Here is a 13,124-nt window from a genome sequence, read left to right as displayed (position 1 = left end):
CAGTATTATATTTAGAACTAGTCTATTTGGTTAGAAAGCATTTGTAAATAGAAGTTTTACAACACCACGTGGCTACAGCAGGTGGCAGCAACGATACTATCGTTTTTGTAAGCCATTGCGAAATTTGAGCATGCCAATATGCAATAAAGGGTTTATATTGTCAGCTAGTTGGGAGAAAATCTATCCTCTATTGGTTGTAGTTGCGAAGCAACGAAGACCAATACGGGATATATCTTTTTCCAACGCCGTCAATATAAACCGGTATTTGCGAATCAATTCGCAATACGTTTTGTATCAAGTTTTTCCTATCGCAAGGTAATGGACTACTTCGAAGATACGGCGGTCATCTTGCCAGGGGCAAAATAAAACAAAGATGAAGGATAATGTATAGAGCTTTGTGTTTTTGTCTTTTAGGTAAAGATGGTCGATTTACCGTCTTTGTTTTTAATTCATCTCTTGTTTTATTTTCTTGTGGTGAGCTGTAAATATCAATCTACGTCATTACTGTAAGAAAGCTTTAACTTCTCCCCAGAGGATCGTAATGACTTGCGATCCAACATGACCGCCGCATCGTTGAAGAAGTCCATTGTGAACGGTTTTTTGGCGGCTATCTTCCGATCGTACTTATAGGAGAATCGCGATACTGCATTTACGAGCGTTTTGAATATTATTTCTGCATATATTTTCATATGATTTTATCCATGCATAACTTGTTATTAGGTACTTCTGATAAGTATTGTACCCATTTAAGATTACATAATTTAATTTAAATATAATGTTACCCAGTGAACTAGCTATAAATCTAGGTTAATTAATTTATTCATACGTTCTATTTCAGGCGTATATAGTTGTAAGAGATTCTATACATTAGTGCCTGTAATTGAGTCCAGTACTGATACATTGTCCTTATCTTTTTTAATTTACGACTTTCCATACATCAGCACAGACTCACAAAAATTTCAGTCAAGGCTCCAAATTTTAAATTTGAATATTCCTTTGAAACTACTTTAAAACTGGAAAGTACGAGTAGTGTTCGATACAAAAGCATCACCAATGCGACCCGAGTTCGTATGTGAGTAGAGTTGCTTGTTGGTTGTCTCCTGTGCTTGGAGAGTTTTTCTCAAGGTTCTCCAGTTAAACATCAACTTAATACAACAGTTTCGGATTCGATGCATGCCACTGTTTTTGAAGACCACAAACTAATTTGCACAGGCTTAGCCTCTCTTATTGCTGGGTTGCACTAGTCATCAGCTGAATCACAGGTTTTCAATAAATTTTTTTCTGGCTGACAGCACATGGTTGTCAGTCAGTTAAACTACCATGTGGAGCAGATAATGAGATTCAAAAACTTTTATCAGCTGAGGGAAAGCCAGCAATAGACCTTTCCCTAATTCGCTTGACTGACCACAAAATAATGGTTTGAAGTCGCGATTGGACTTGATTCTTTTATTCATCAAGTTCAACCTCAACTTGAAGCCATTGTTTCGTGATCAGTCAAGCGAATTCGGAAAAGGCCTATAGGTAAGCTATTTCTACATACCATTAAAAGTCCGTGGGATTTCAAAACATCGATATTGTTCAAGTTGCACATTCTTAAAATAACAGTTGACTTTTGAAAATGATTTGTTCTTAAGTAAGGGTAAGCCTGTGCAGACAAGTCTTTAGTAATAAAACACAGCGGTATTTACCGAATGAGAAAAGGGACGTGAAGGGACATAAGTAAGGTTAGGTAATGAAAGCGAGTGTTCTAAGGGATATAGAGTCCCGTGCAATAGATAGAAGACCACGAGGGTGAACGAAATCCTGATAAATTATCATCAAGATTTAAAGACACAAGTTCAAGATTACGCTTACCGCACGCTACATAAAGGAAACGAACTAGTTAACACTAAAAAGCCAAAAGTTGATCATCTCCCAAAAAAATTAAATCGTTAAAACATTTTATACCTAAGGAAAAAGGCTTGCAAGAAAAAAACAATAAAAAATACATACAAGTAATTGTCACAGCTTAGCCTAAGGGATCATGTGAAGTTGACAAAAATGTTTAAGCGAATCGATAAAATGTCAAACTTGATTTCACGAGGGTATGTTCAAGAGTTTGCATGAATAAACTGATGAACCTCATCGTTTTCCACCTGACTTTAACGAACTGCAATTTGCCAAGTGTCGTTTATTTTCAATGGACTACCACTATCATCACACGCGCCCCTCATGTAAGAGGGACCATTTCTATAACATGAAAATAAATGCTTATTGGTCCCCTCAATTCCAAATGGGTAATTATTAATTCGTTGCTCATGGCGGTAACCGTCATTACCCCATCTGTTGACTTGAATGGTAGTGCTGTTTATTTTACCCCAAAGAGAACAGTTTTGGGCCAGAATAGACGTGTCCTCGGGCAGTCGATCAAACGAGCCACATGCAGTGGGGAAATGTGAGACCTTTCGTAGAGTCGTGAAAAAATCTATAACATCTTGGCCAGCGGTGTCGTTCTTGGTCATGATGCTCACGACTCTACCTACTGATTTCTTGTAACAATAGAAATGGATTTGATGGAACCCCATTTTTTGGTGAATATCCAACAAAGCTTTTGAAGTTGGGACGATACTTTTCTCGTTGTTGTTGTACTGGCTAATGATACGATAGGTGTGGGCAGCTTGGATTTCAGGAAAAGACTGTTTTTCCAAATAGAGTCGTTTGATTTTGGTCCAGCCACCTATAAATATGCCACAGTTAAGTGTATTACACCTTTTGCTGTTCATTTAGAGAAAATGTACATTCATTTGTGCCAATAGTTGTATCAATAACGTGTAATGTACTTTCATCAACACCACAAGTAACATCATTAGCGCGGATCAACTTTCAATAACGATATTTGAATATGCGTGTACATTCATAGGCATCAATGGACAATCAATAGCGCGTTTGTACATTCATATGCGCGGATTGTATTTTCTTGTGCGCGAAATTCAACTTCAATAACACCAAATGACAAACAATTGCATTTATGGACAATCATTTACCCAAAAGTGAAAATTCATTAGTGCTATTAGCATAATCATTGACAATCTATAATGCGTTTGGACAATCATGAGGGTCAATGTTATATTCTATAGCGTGGTTCGACAAACATTTGCATGGTTCGAATGAACAATAAGAGAAATAAAACAGTCATTAGCGATTTTTTATCTATTTTAGCCTTTAATTTCTTCGCCATTTATACATCGTGGCAAATACGTTTGCATATAACTGAATCACTGACCACATTTAGCGATAGTGATAGTTGCCACATTTCTCTGGAGCCCTTCCATTAGCAACTGCGTTCTATAGTGACCTAGAGCAATCCCTTGTCGTCTTGCCTCAGCCCGATCGTTCGTATGTTGTTGGATCTCTGGACGGCTGAGGTCGGCTTTGATTGCTGCTTTAAGTGAGCTAACTGCTATTCTCCTACGCAGCCGCTATTATGGAGGCAGTTACCTGAGTTTTTTTATACGTTTTAAAGTGATAAACAAAAATCGCTAATGATTGTTTTATTTCTCTTATTGTTCATTCGAACCATGCAAATGTTTGTCGAACCACGCTATAGAATATAACATTGACCCTCATGATTGTCCAAACGCATTATAGATTGTCAATGATTATGCTAATAGCACTAATGAATTTTCACTTTTGGGTAAATGATTGTCCATAAATGCAATTGTTTGTCATTTGGTGTTATTGAAGTTGAATTTCGCGCACAAGAAAATACAATCCGCGCATATGAATGTACAAACGCGCTATTGATTGTCCATTGATGCCTATGAATGTACACGCATATTCAAATATCGTTATTGAAAGTTGATCTGCGCTAATGATGTTACTTGTGGTGTTGATGAAAGTACATTACACGTTATTGATACAACTATTGGCACAAATGAATGTACATTTTCTCTTAATGAACAGCAAAAGGTGTATTAGTTTAATAATTTATTATATGACCGTGAATCTTAGAGCCTGGACACTAGAAAATCGAGCAATCTGATTGGATAGATCGCATCGCGGACTGGTCTAGATTCTCCGGTATTAACCGGTCAGATCGCATATTAATCTTACGGCGAAAACATTTTTTTTCAAATCGATACATTGAGATTGAAACTAAAAAAGTAGATCCGTTTTATTCGTCCTACTTCAGCATGGATGACAACCCTGAGTTTTATTACCCTGAAGATCTGGAGGACGACTTGGATTTAGCCAATGCGACAGCAGTGTTTGAGTCGCAAAACGGCAACAACAACAATAACAACAACAACAAAGATGAAGTTTCCAACGTTATCTTCAGGAAAAAGGTTCTTCGTATAATATTCTCAAGGATAACGAGTTTTCCAGGTCCAGAAGCGTCATTGCTGCCAAACGAAAGGATCTCACTAGCAAAGGAAAAGGCAGTCTTCCCAACGCAACGAGAGAGCTGACGGCAACCGAGGTAAACACACTGTTTGAGAGCGGGCAGTTCAGTGTTGAAGAACCAAAGGCACTGCAAAAGGCTCTGTGGTGGTTCCTTTCCCTATGATTTTGGTTGGAGAGCTAGAGATGAGAGCCGGAAGTTGAGCTGGGGAGACGTGAGCCTTGAAAATGACCCAGAAACAAGAGCTGAATGTCTGGTGTGGAAAACAGAAAAAGGTAGCAAGACACGAACAGGCCAAGAAGGAGGGCACCGAAGAGCTTTCAATCCAAAAGCATATGCCAATGTCAACAAATCGAGATGTCCTGTTGAGTTTTACAAGGCATTTAGGAGCCATCGATCAGAGTCTATGTTAATGTCTGATGCTCCTTTTTATCTGGCCATCAACCACAAACGAAAACCGGTACCAGAGGATAAAGTTTGGTATTTGAATAGACCTCTCGGTAAGAATGAAATTGGAAAGTTCTTGAAAGAATCAACACAAGCGGTTCTTGGTAAGGAGAATCAGCAAGGCCTCAAGAGAAAACTGACCAACCATGCTGTACGTAAAACTAGCATCGGCAGGCTCCTTGATGCAAATGTGGAAGCTAACTACGTGGCACAACTAAGCGGTCATAAGAATCTGAAAAGCCTCGATAGTTATAAATCAGCGTCCCTCCAGAACCAAAGAGCAATGTCAGCCATCCTGAGCAATGGTTCAGCTCCTTCGACCTCTTCATCTATAGTAACCGCCGTTCAGACTCTGAATACTTCAACTTCCCTACTGGTGCAGAATAAAAATTTCAAGCCACAAGCCATCTTTGCTGGAGCAAATATCGAGAAGTTTGAAGGTTGCACGTTCAATGTGAATGTCTTTTGCCAAAAGTCTGCACAGCCTCAAAATCACGACGAGCTTGATTCTTAGTGTTTTAAGATAACATTGAACATTTATGCTTGCTTTGATTGCCTCCTCTTTGGGATTGAGTTTAAAGAATATCCCTTTTTGAGTAGATTTTGCCTTCTAATATCTGTAAGTTCTATTTAATAACTTGCCTTCGCACTTCTTGTCAAACTGGTTTATAACTGGTATTTTAGTAAAATCACTGGGAAGCCATTTGAGTGTAATATACACGCGCGCTTCCAAAAATGGTTTGTTTATAAATAAAAAAGGCGCAAATGAAATTTGTCCTTTTCAATGAAAAGTGGTCATATAATAAAACTCTTATCAACCGAGCTTTGTCGGTCTGTACGGGATAATCTTGACCTCGGTCGGGTACAGACCTCGCTGCGCTCGGTCTGTACATTCCGACCTCGGTCAAGATTATGCCGTACAGACCTCCCGCTCGGTTAATAAGATCTAAGTATTAATCAATAGTTTACTGAATCAAGTCCTTTACCTCCATCAGTTGTCATGTCACAGTATGCTTCGATTGGGTTCCCTGTGTTGGTCGGATCGAGTACGTAAACACCAGATCCTTTTGAAAAGCCATTGGCCAAAATGTGTAAACAAGACTTGGCAGGGCGTTCTTTGCTACCCAAGGCAGCTATTAAATTGAATGAAACGAAAGTATAAGAAATATAGAGAATAAGAATACACTGAATTTTGGTGCTTATTTTGATTTTAATTTTACTCAGAAAGATAGAGTGAAGACATTTAACCCGTGAAGCAAAAAAAAAAATACTAGTCAACGTGTAATAGTCAAATAGACACAAAAGAAAACAATGGAATTAAGGTCTACCAATGTGTATTAGTCTAATATCTATTGCACGGGTTAAATGCCTTCACTCTAACTGTTATTGTTTTTAATATATTTGTTGTTATTGTTGTTATTGTCTTTGTTGTTGTTGTTTTGTTGCTGTTGTTTTTATTGTTGTGGATAATCTTTTTTCTAGCTCACTCACCTATATTAATGCATGTGTATTCCCTTGAATTTACACCCGTCTGGCAGATATGCATTGCAGGGCAAGGCTTACTTGCGCAGACATTCTAGAGAAAATGAAAATAATGTCCTTCAATAAACTAGAATGTAGTATACTAAAAAGCACTACACAATTAGCCAATCTGCAGGACATAAAATCATGCAGCAAGCCAAATACATAACTAACCTAAACAAATTAACCTACCTACCAACTAACAACCACTGCTAGAAAACAAAAAGATCACTCATTAATTTAAGTGAAACACATGTTGAGATTCGTGTTGAGAACACTTGTGCCAAACGAGAGAACAGAACAGCAACTAAACACGTTAACAAGTAGTGTATTCAAAAAGGAGAAAAAATTTGACCTTAAAAGGTAGAAGGTTAAAAGTAATTTATGTTACTTCCATAGCGCCGGGAGTGACGGCCCAAATCTCCCGACTACTATATAAAGTGTTCCAAGGTGCTCCCTTTACCCCCTCAAACTATCAGTGCTCCTTATTACCAGCCCCTTATTAAGGGTATTTACAGGATCGAACTTTTAAACTCTATTTCTGAAAGACGCGCACACACTCTTTTTCAAAGAGATAGCAGCGTAGTTCTTGAATACGATAGCGAAGCCATGAAGAATAAAGTTGTGTATAATATATAAATCAGAAACCAGGAAGAAATAAGTTGTAAAATCATCAATTGGAGAGAAAACTCTCGAGAGCGAAGATAAGATAAGATGTGGACTGACTTGATCAATACACCCAAACATCCACTCAAGGACCTTTTACCTCCAAAGAAAACACGCAGTCTCAGAAAGAGAAATCATGAATTTGTACTACCTAAAGTTAAAACCGTAAGATTTATGAATTGTTTTGTAAATAGGTGTCTTTTCAAATAGGTGCATGCAATTATTCTTTTAGAATACAGTTCTATTGATATTATCATTTATTATTTTATCATATAGATAGGTTTTACTATAGTATTTTATTCTAACTCTAATTATTTATATTCTTATATTTTTATTGTAACCTAGGACGTATGTTTTTTAATGAAGTAAAGACTATTATTATTATTATTATTATTATTACATTTTTGTTGTCGTAACAAAGAATGGGATAATCCTGAATTGATAAAGATTTATAGTTTTGTAAATTTTCAAGTGTTCGTAAAGTCATATTCGAGTAGCCAATTGTAAATTGCCTTTATGTAGAGTGATTTACAATTGCTGTAAATATGTTAAAAATGTTAAAAATAAAGTTTTCATTATTATTATTATTATTATTATTATTATTAATATTATTATTATTATTATTAATATTATTATTATTATTATTAATATTATTATTATTATTATTAATATTATTATTATTATTAATATTATTATTATTAATAAACTGATTTACGCCTTCTCCTAAAACATCTGTATTCGAAGAAAGAGGTGGCTCATCTCATAGATACTTTAAAAGGGACAAAATGATTTGAAACTCGCAAAAGCAAGACAGTAAAATAATCAATCCATATAGAGTCACATCATTAAATATGGTAAATATATTTATACAAAACGATGCTCAACAAATTTCTTTCCCCCTAGCAAATTAGTTCAATTGATAGCATAATACATTGTGGAAGAGTTACCTTTGTTCCAACATACGTATATCCAGTTTTGTTGACCAGGTCCTCGGGATACTGAAGGTGGTCAGAATCATTGATTTCGCAATGACCGGATGTTTGGTTATAGTTATAGGACATGCATACGCCATCAAGGTAGCACATGATTCGGCATAGTGAGGCTGTTTCCGTTTGAAAGGTTTCTTTGACGTGACTTTGGAGGTAGCTGCCAGGCTTTTCTTCCATAAACTCTGACTCCTTACACGTTTCTCCTAAAGAAAAAGAAAAACGTCAGACGTCATTTATGATCAATCAGAGGACAGAAGCTGGACATCTATGAGCGTTTGTTAAATATACATAAGGGATTAAAATGATAATTACAAGATCTTCAAACTATAAAATGTTCAAATAGACGAGAAATTACAACAAGTCCAAGCACAATTAATAAGTAATTGGACACATCTAATATATACACCTAATTATACAGCTTCTCATTAATCCCATATAGGTAACTGTCCAATTATTTTCTTAATTGGACAGGTCTTGTTGATATGGGATTAATTAGGCAGCTATATAATTAATAGGTAATGGGGTTTCATGCTCCCCAATCAAGAAATAATTAGACTCGAATATTTCCTCTGACTGCCAAATTGGACTCGGCCTACGGCCTCATCCAATTTTGGAAGTCCTCGGAATTTTCCTCGTCCAATTATTTCTTGATTGGACAGCATGGAGTCCTATTACATATACTAATTGCAAAAGCTTTGTCACATAAAAATAAAGAATAAAGAATATGATTTAATTAGAGATTTTTTAAATTTTGATTGCAAAGCCCCCTAGGTTGATCAAAATAATTGTTTTAGTATACAGTAAAAACCCGCGTATCAATAAACCAAGATTTTTCCACGTTAACCGAAAAAGGTTCTTATATATTTTGTGTTTACTGCAAAATTAGGCTTTCAGGTTCGTAAGCAGGTTCTCATTTTCTTAAGAAAAAAGCGACTTGTTTTTGCTACGTGTGGTCTATTGTTCATATAAATTATGCATAAAGCTTCCCAAAGGGCTGCATTCTAAGCAAATACGAACCCTATATGTACTTTAAGCTACTCTGTATGTAATTTACTTTGTAGAGCCTATTTCATTTTATTTCTAAATTTTTAGTTTTGACTTTATTTGATAAAATAAGAACCCGCTTTGAAATTTTAGCCTAAAACAGATTCTTATGTAAAAGGAGTCTAAATGGAAAACACTAGCCTAACAGGTTCTTAAAATCTAGGTTTTTTTACGCAGGGTTTCACTGTATAACAATATAGTAATATCAAATAAAAATGTCAGTCTTTACTTTCGATACAGTGAAATATTTACACCAGTTTTGCTTATGTATAAATACAGTAATATAAATTTTTTTCTTAATATATAGAGGTTATAACATTGCTAAATGTGTATTACAGACTTATAATTTTACGGGTGAAAGCGGCCGTATTTTTTCGAGCCCAGCGTCGAATGTCTAATCGCAGTTATTTTGCTTCTCTTTTGTACATTGCAAACAATAGCAAATGACTCTACGCGTCTTTGTTAATTAAAGTTTTTCAATGAGACTCTGGGTACCATTATTTCGACCGGGTAAAATAATGGGTTTAAAGTACTATGGAGATCAGTAGGAAACACTAAAACAGATGGCTAAAATAAAATGAGAAACTAAACTGCCTAATTCCCAATAAAAACCCTCGATATCAGTATAAAAAACCTATTTAGGATAACTTGCAAAAATGTAGGTTTCTATACGCCTAATTACCCACTTAATTGTATCATCACTCTATAATCCCATTTATCATATGACCCGTACGGCCCTGCTCGCGCGCTCTAATAAAACCATTGGAAAAAGTCACGTGATGGGGGCCGGACGGGTTGACGTAAGCGGGCCGGAAAAACCCGTCCGGCCCTGCTCGAATCCGCGCGCTTTCTTTTTCTTTATTATTTTTATTTTCGTGAGGCTCATATGATAAAATGCTCATTGACTGAGTTAGGTCGGGCCGTACGGGAAAATATTTGGCTCTCGGTCATTTGTACGGACCTCGCTGCGCTCGCTCCGTACGACATGACCTCGAGCCAAATATTTTCCCGTACGGCCCTCCCACTCAGTCAATAAGTACATAATATCAAGCAGTAATGATAAAAGGGTAAATTATACACCGTGAAAAGATGAAAAAACTTACTGACGTTTCGGACGCTAGTCCTTCGTCGGAGTAAAAGAAAAACGTTCACTCCGACGAAGGACTAACGTCCGAAACGCAAGTTTTTTCATCTTTTCACGGTATATAATTTACTCTTTTATCATTAACAACAACAAGAACAACAACACCAACTTTATTTGAATACAATCAGTTTAAAATATAGTTTAAAATTAAATTAAATTATAATGTACTAGGTAATCTGGAATGAAATAAATCAATCTAAGTCAGATTATCTGTTCATTAGAAACACCGACGTAGCTCACACTAGTTTTTAGCTAGTTATCTCTCCATATATAAGCGAATATTGTATTATTTTCAAATTCTCTTTCCTGTCCAATTAAAGATTTATTTGGATGTTTCCATTCGCATTCTTTCGAACGAAAACTATGACTCATGGAATCAGTCTTGTATAGTTTGGGATGATATAATTAATCTGCAATAGGACTACATGTCTGTCCAATTTGGAAATAATTGAATTCAAAGAATTCCTCTGACTGCCAAATTGGACTCAGCCTATCGGCCTCTTCCAATTTTGTCAGTCCTCGGAATTTTTTTCATCCAATTATTTCCAAATTGGACAGCATGTAGTTCTATTACCTATACAAACACATCATATATTAGAAAACCTTTGAGGTATTTAAATGTATTACGATATTACAGCTAGGTGTTCTTTAGGATATTTAGTTTAAGCGTTAGCCTTTAATTCGTAATAGTTCATTTCAAATCCTCTTTTTTATGTATTCTTACCTTTGATAAAAGCTATATGCAAGGAAATCAAGAATTGCACTACGATTGCTTGTTTTATGTACGCCATGGCTTTCTCTTCTCAGAAGTTGCTCTCTCTCTCTCTCTGTCTCTCTCTCTCTAACTCTATCTCTCTCTTCTTATTCTGTCATTTTCCGAATTGAGCACAAGAGATTTTTAAAATACAATTAATTAAAAATTAATGAAGAAAGACAGCAAATAATCCATTACCAAAGAGACGTCCTAAACTCTTTATTTCTATTCAACTTTAAAATGGGTTTCTCGGTCAAACTCACTAAAATCTCAAACCTTTTGCTAAAACATGACTCATACTCTCAGTAGATATCAGTTTCATATGCAATAAACGATATTCATGTCAAATAAATATTGAATACAGCTGCGATCGTCTTTGCCACTGATATTTTGTTCATTATAATTACTTAATAAGTTGACGTTTATTAGCATACTCAAATAAATAAAATAAAATAAAACACCAAAACAGTTTGAACTAAAATTAAACTGTTATCTAAACATAACTGTTTTAATTAAAATTGTTATGTAAATAGAAATATCTTTCCGATTTTAAATGTAAGAAAAAGTAAGGGATGTAAAATGTAAGGGAAAAAGAAAAACGGAATAGCAGAAAGTTACGAAAGAAAATATAACCAAAAAAATAAAAATAAAAAATGAATGAAAATAAATAAAACGGAATGAATGACAACTTTATTTTTGTGATACTTAGCACGTCGTTACATACTTTTTTTAGAAGTTCGATCTTTTTGCCGGAAATTGACCATTTCGTTTCCCTTTACATAAGAACCTGTTTATGCTAGAATTTTAAAGAACGTTCTTATTTTATTACTGTAAATAGATTCAAAACAAAAAAATATATACAAATATAAAAAAATAAGCTCTGCAAGGTAAATTACACACAGTGTAGCTTTAAAGTGCATATAGGGTTCGTATTTGCTTAGGTCCCAGTCATTTGGAGAAAATGTATGAATAATTTATACTAATAATATACCACTACTACCAAAAACCAGTTGCTTTATTCTTAAGAAAATAAGAACCTGTTGAAGAAACTAAATAGCCTAATTTTGCAGTAAACACCATTTGTATGCCGAACCTTTTTAGGCTAACTTGGAAAAAATCTAAGTTCTCATACGCGGGTTTTACTGTATTCATCCAGCAGGCCCGAGGGATAGGTGAGAGTTACATACGAGAACAGCTTTATCAGAGGAAATGAGATATCATATCTTATGTATATATCTGGTGGTCTGGCAGTCACTACACTGACTGCCAGTAGAGGAACGTGTTCGGCCTAAGAAAATAGTAATGACTTCCAAAGCTATCCATGGACTCGCACCACGGTACCTTTTTGAGCTAATAAATGTAAGGACACCTTATATCTAATTCCTCCAATAAGGGAAAGTCACTTCTCAAATTGGTTGAACAGGTCTTTTAGTTTTGCCGCACCAAAGCTGTGGGTCAGTCCGTACGAGGGTGCCAATAGGGTTAGTAGTTAACTGACAATTGGCCAAATAAGATTTGTTTAACTAACATATAAGCTTTTTAAGTTAAGTAGATTAATTAATTTCAGTATATGTATATTTTCATACTATTATTTTTCAACAACTATTTGCATATTTTATGTGAAGCAATTATTCATAATAAATCAAGGTTTTCTCCTGCAAATAAAATACTTGCATCAAGCTTTCGGATTTATTGCGTCAATTATCAGGATATAAGATCAATGGTAAAACGAAAATGTTTCAAACAATTTACAAATTTTTTTTACTTTTCTTCTCAATTTACTGCGATTTTCGGAATTCTGTGAAATCCGACATTTCAAAACCTAGTTGTGAAATTGGTTTTTCACTGCCGTCAGTCAAGGTAATCTACTGATTTTTTTGATTGACAGCAGCGAAAAACCAAATTTTATAGTGCAGCATATAACTGGCGAGTTCGCAGAATATCGGAAACCGCAGCAATTGTTAGACTTAATGTACCCTGACCCTCTTTTCCTGACCCTCCCTATGCTGGCTGGTTGGGGAGAAAAATACCTCTGTCCTCAAACGGTTATTTTGTTTGAAAGAAACCGCCTCCAAAGTTTTGGACGTAAAAACCGGTTCTCGGCCATCTTGCCAGGGGCAAAAACAAAAAAACAAAAAACAAAAAAACTAAACACAAAATTAAAAAATAAATAGAACA

The 13,124-nt window shown here is 35.4% G+C and overlaps 1 protein-coding gene across 1 annotated transcript; it reads right to left on the bottom strand.

Annotated features, from left to right (window-relative positions):
- Positions 1-11,013, bottom strand: LOC148912854 (uncharacterized). Its single transcript, XM_089026652.1, has 5 exons — positions 10,917-11,013; positions 7,963-8,207; positions 6,320-6,404; positions 5,815-5,961; positions 1-2,716 (listed from the first exon to the last, which is right to left on the bottom strand). The coding sequence occupies exons 1-5, from the start codon at positions 10,981-10,983 to the stop codon at positions 2,142-2,144; spliced, it is 1,119 nt and encodes a 372-aa protein (XP_088882778.1). The 5' UTR covers positions 10,984-11,013; the 3' UTR covers positions 1-2,141.
- Positions 11,014-13,124: the final 2,111 nt, after the last annotated feature.

The sequence above is a fragment of the Actinia tenebrosa genome, unplaced genomic scaffold, assembly GCF_029948245.1.
Source record: "Actinia tenebrosa isolate PJP-AT-01 unplaced genomic scaffold, QUT_ActTen_1.0 PGA_scaffold10__47_contigs__length_13832649, whole genome shotgun sequence".
Lineage (NCBI taxonomy): Eukaryota > Metazoa > Cnidaria > Anthozoa > Actiniaria > Actiniidae > Actinia > Actinia tenebrosa.
This window is presented reverse-complemented; position numbering and strand designations above follow the sequence as displayed.

What these genes read in the sequence shown, in the direction of transcription:
- LOC148912854 (XM_089026652.1), bottom strand. Translation starts at nt 10,983, where the DNA reads ATGGCGTACATAAAACAAGCAATCGTAGTGCAATTCTTGATTTCCTTG. An exon ending in ATACACATGCATTAATATAG is followed by an intron (nt 5,962 to 6,319) that starts GTGAGTGAGCTA and finishes TCAATTTAATAG; the next exon opens with CTGCCTTGGGTAGCAAAGAA. An exon ending in TGACATGACAACTGATGGAG is followed by an intron (nt 2,717 to 5,814) that starts GTAAAGGACTTG and finishes GCATATTTATAG; the next exon opens with GTGGCTGGACCAAAATCAAA.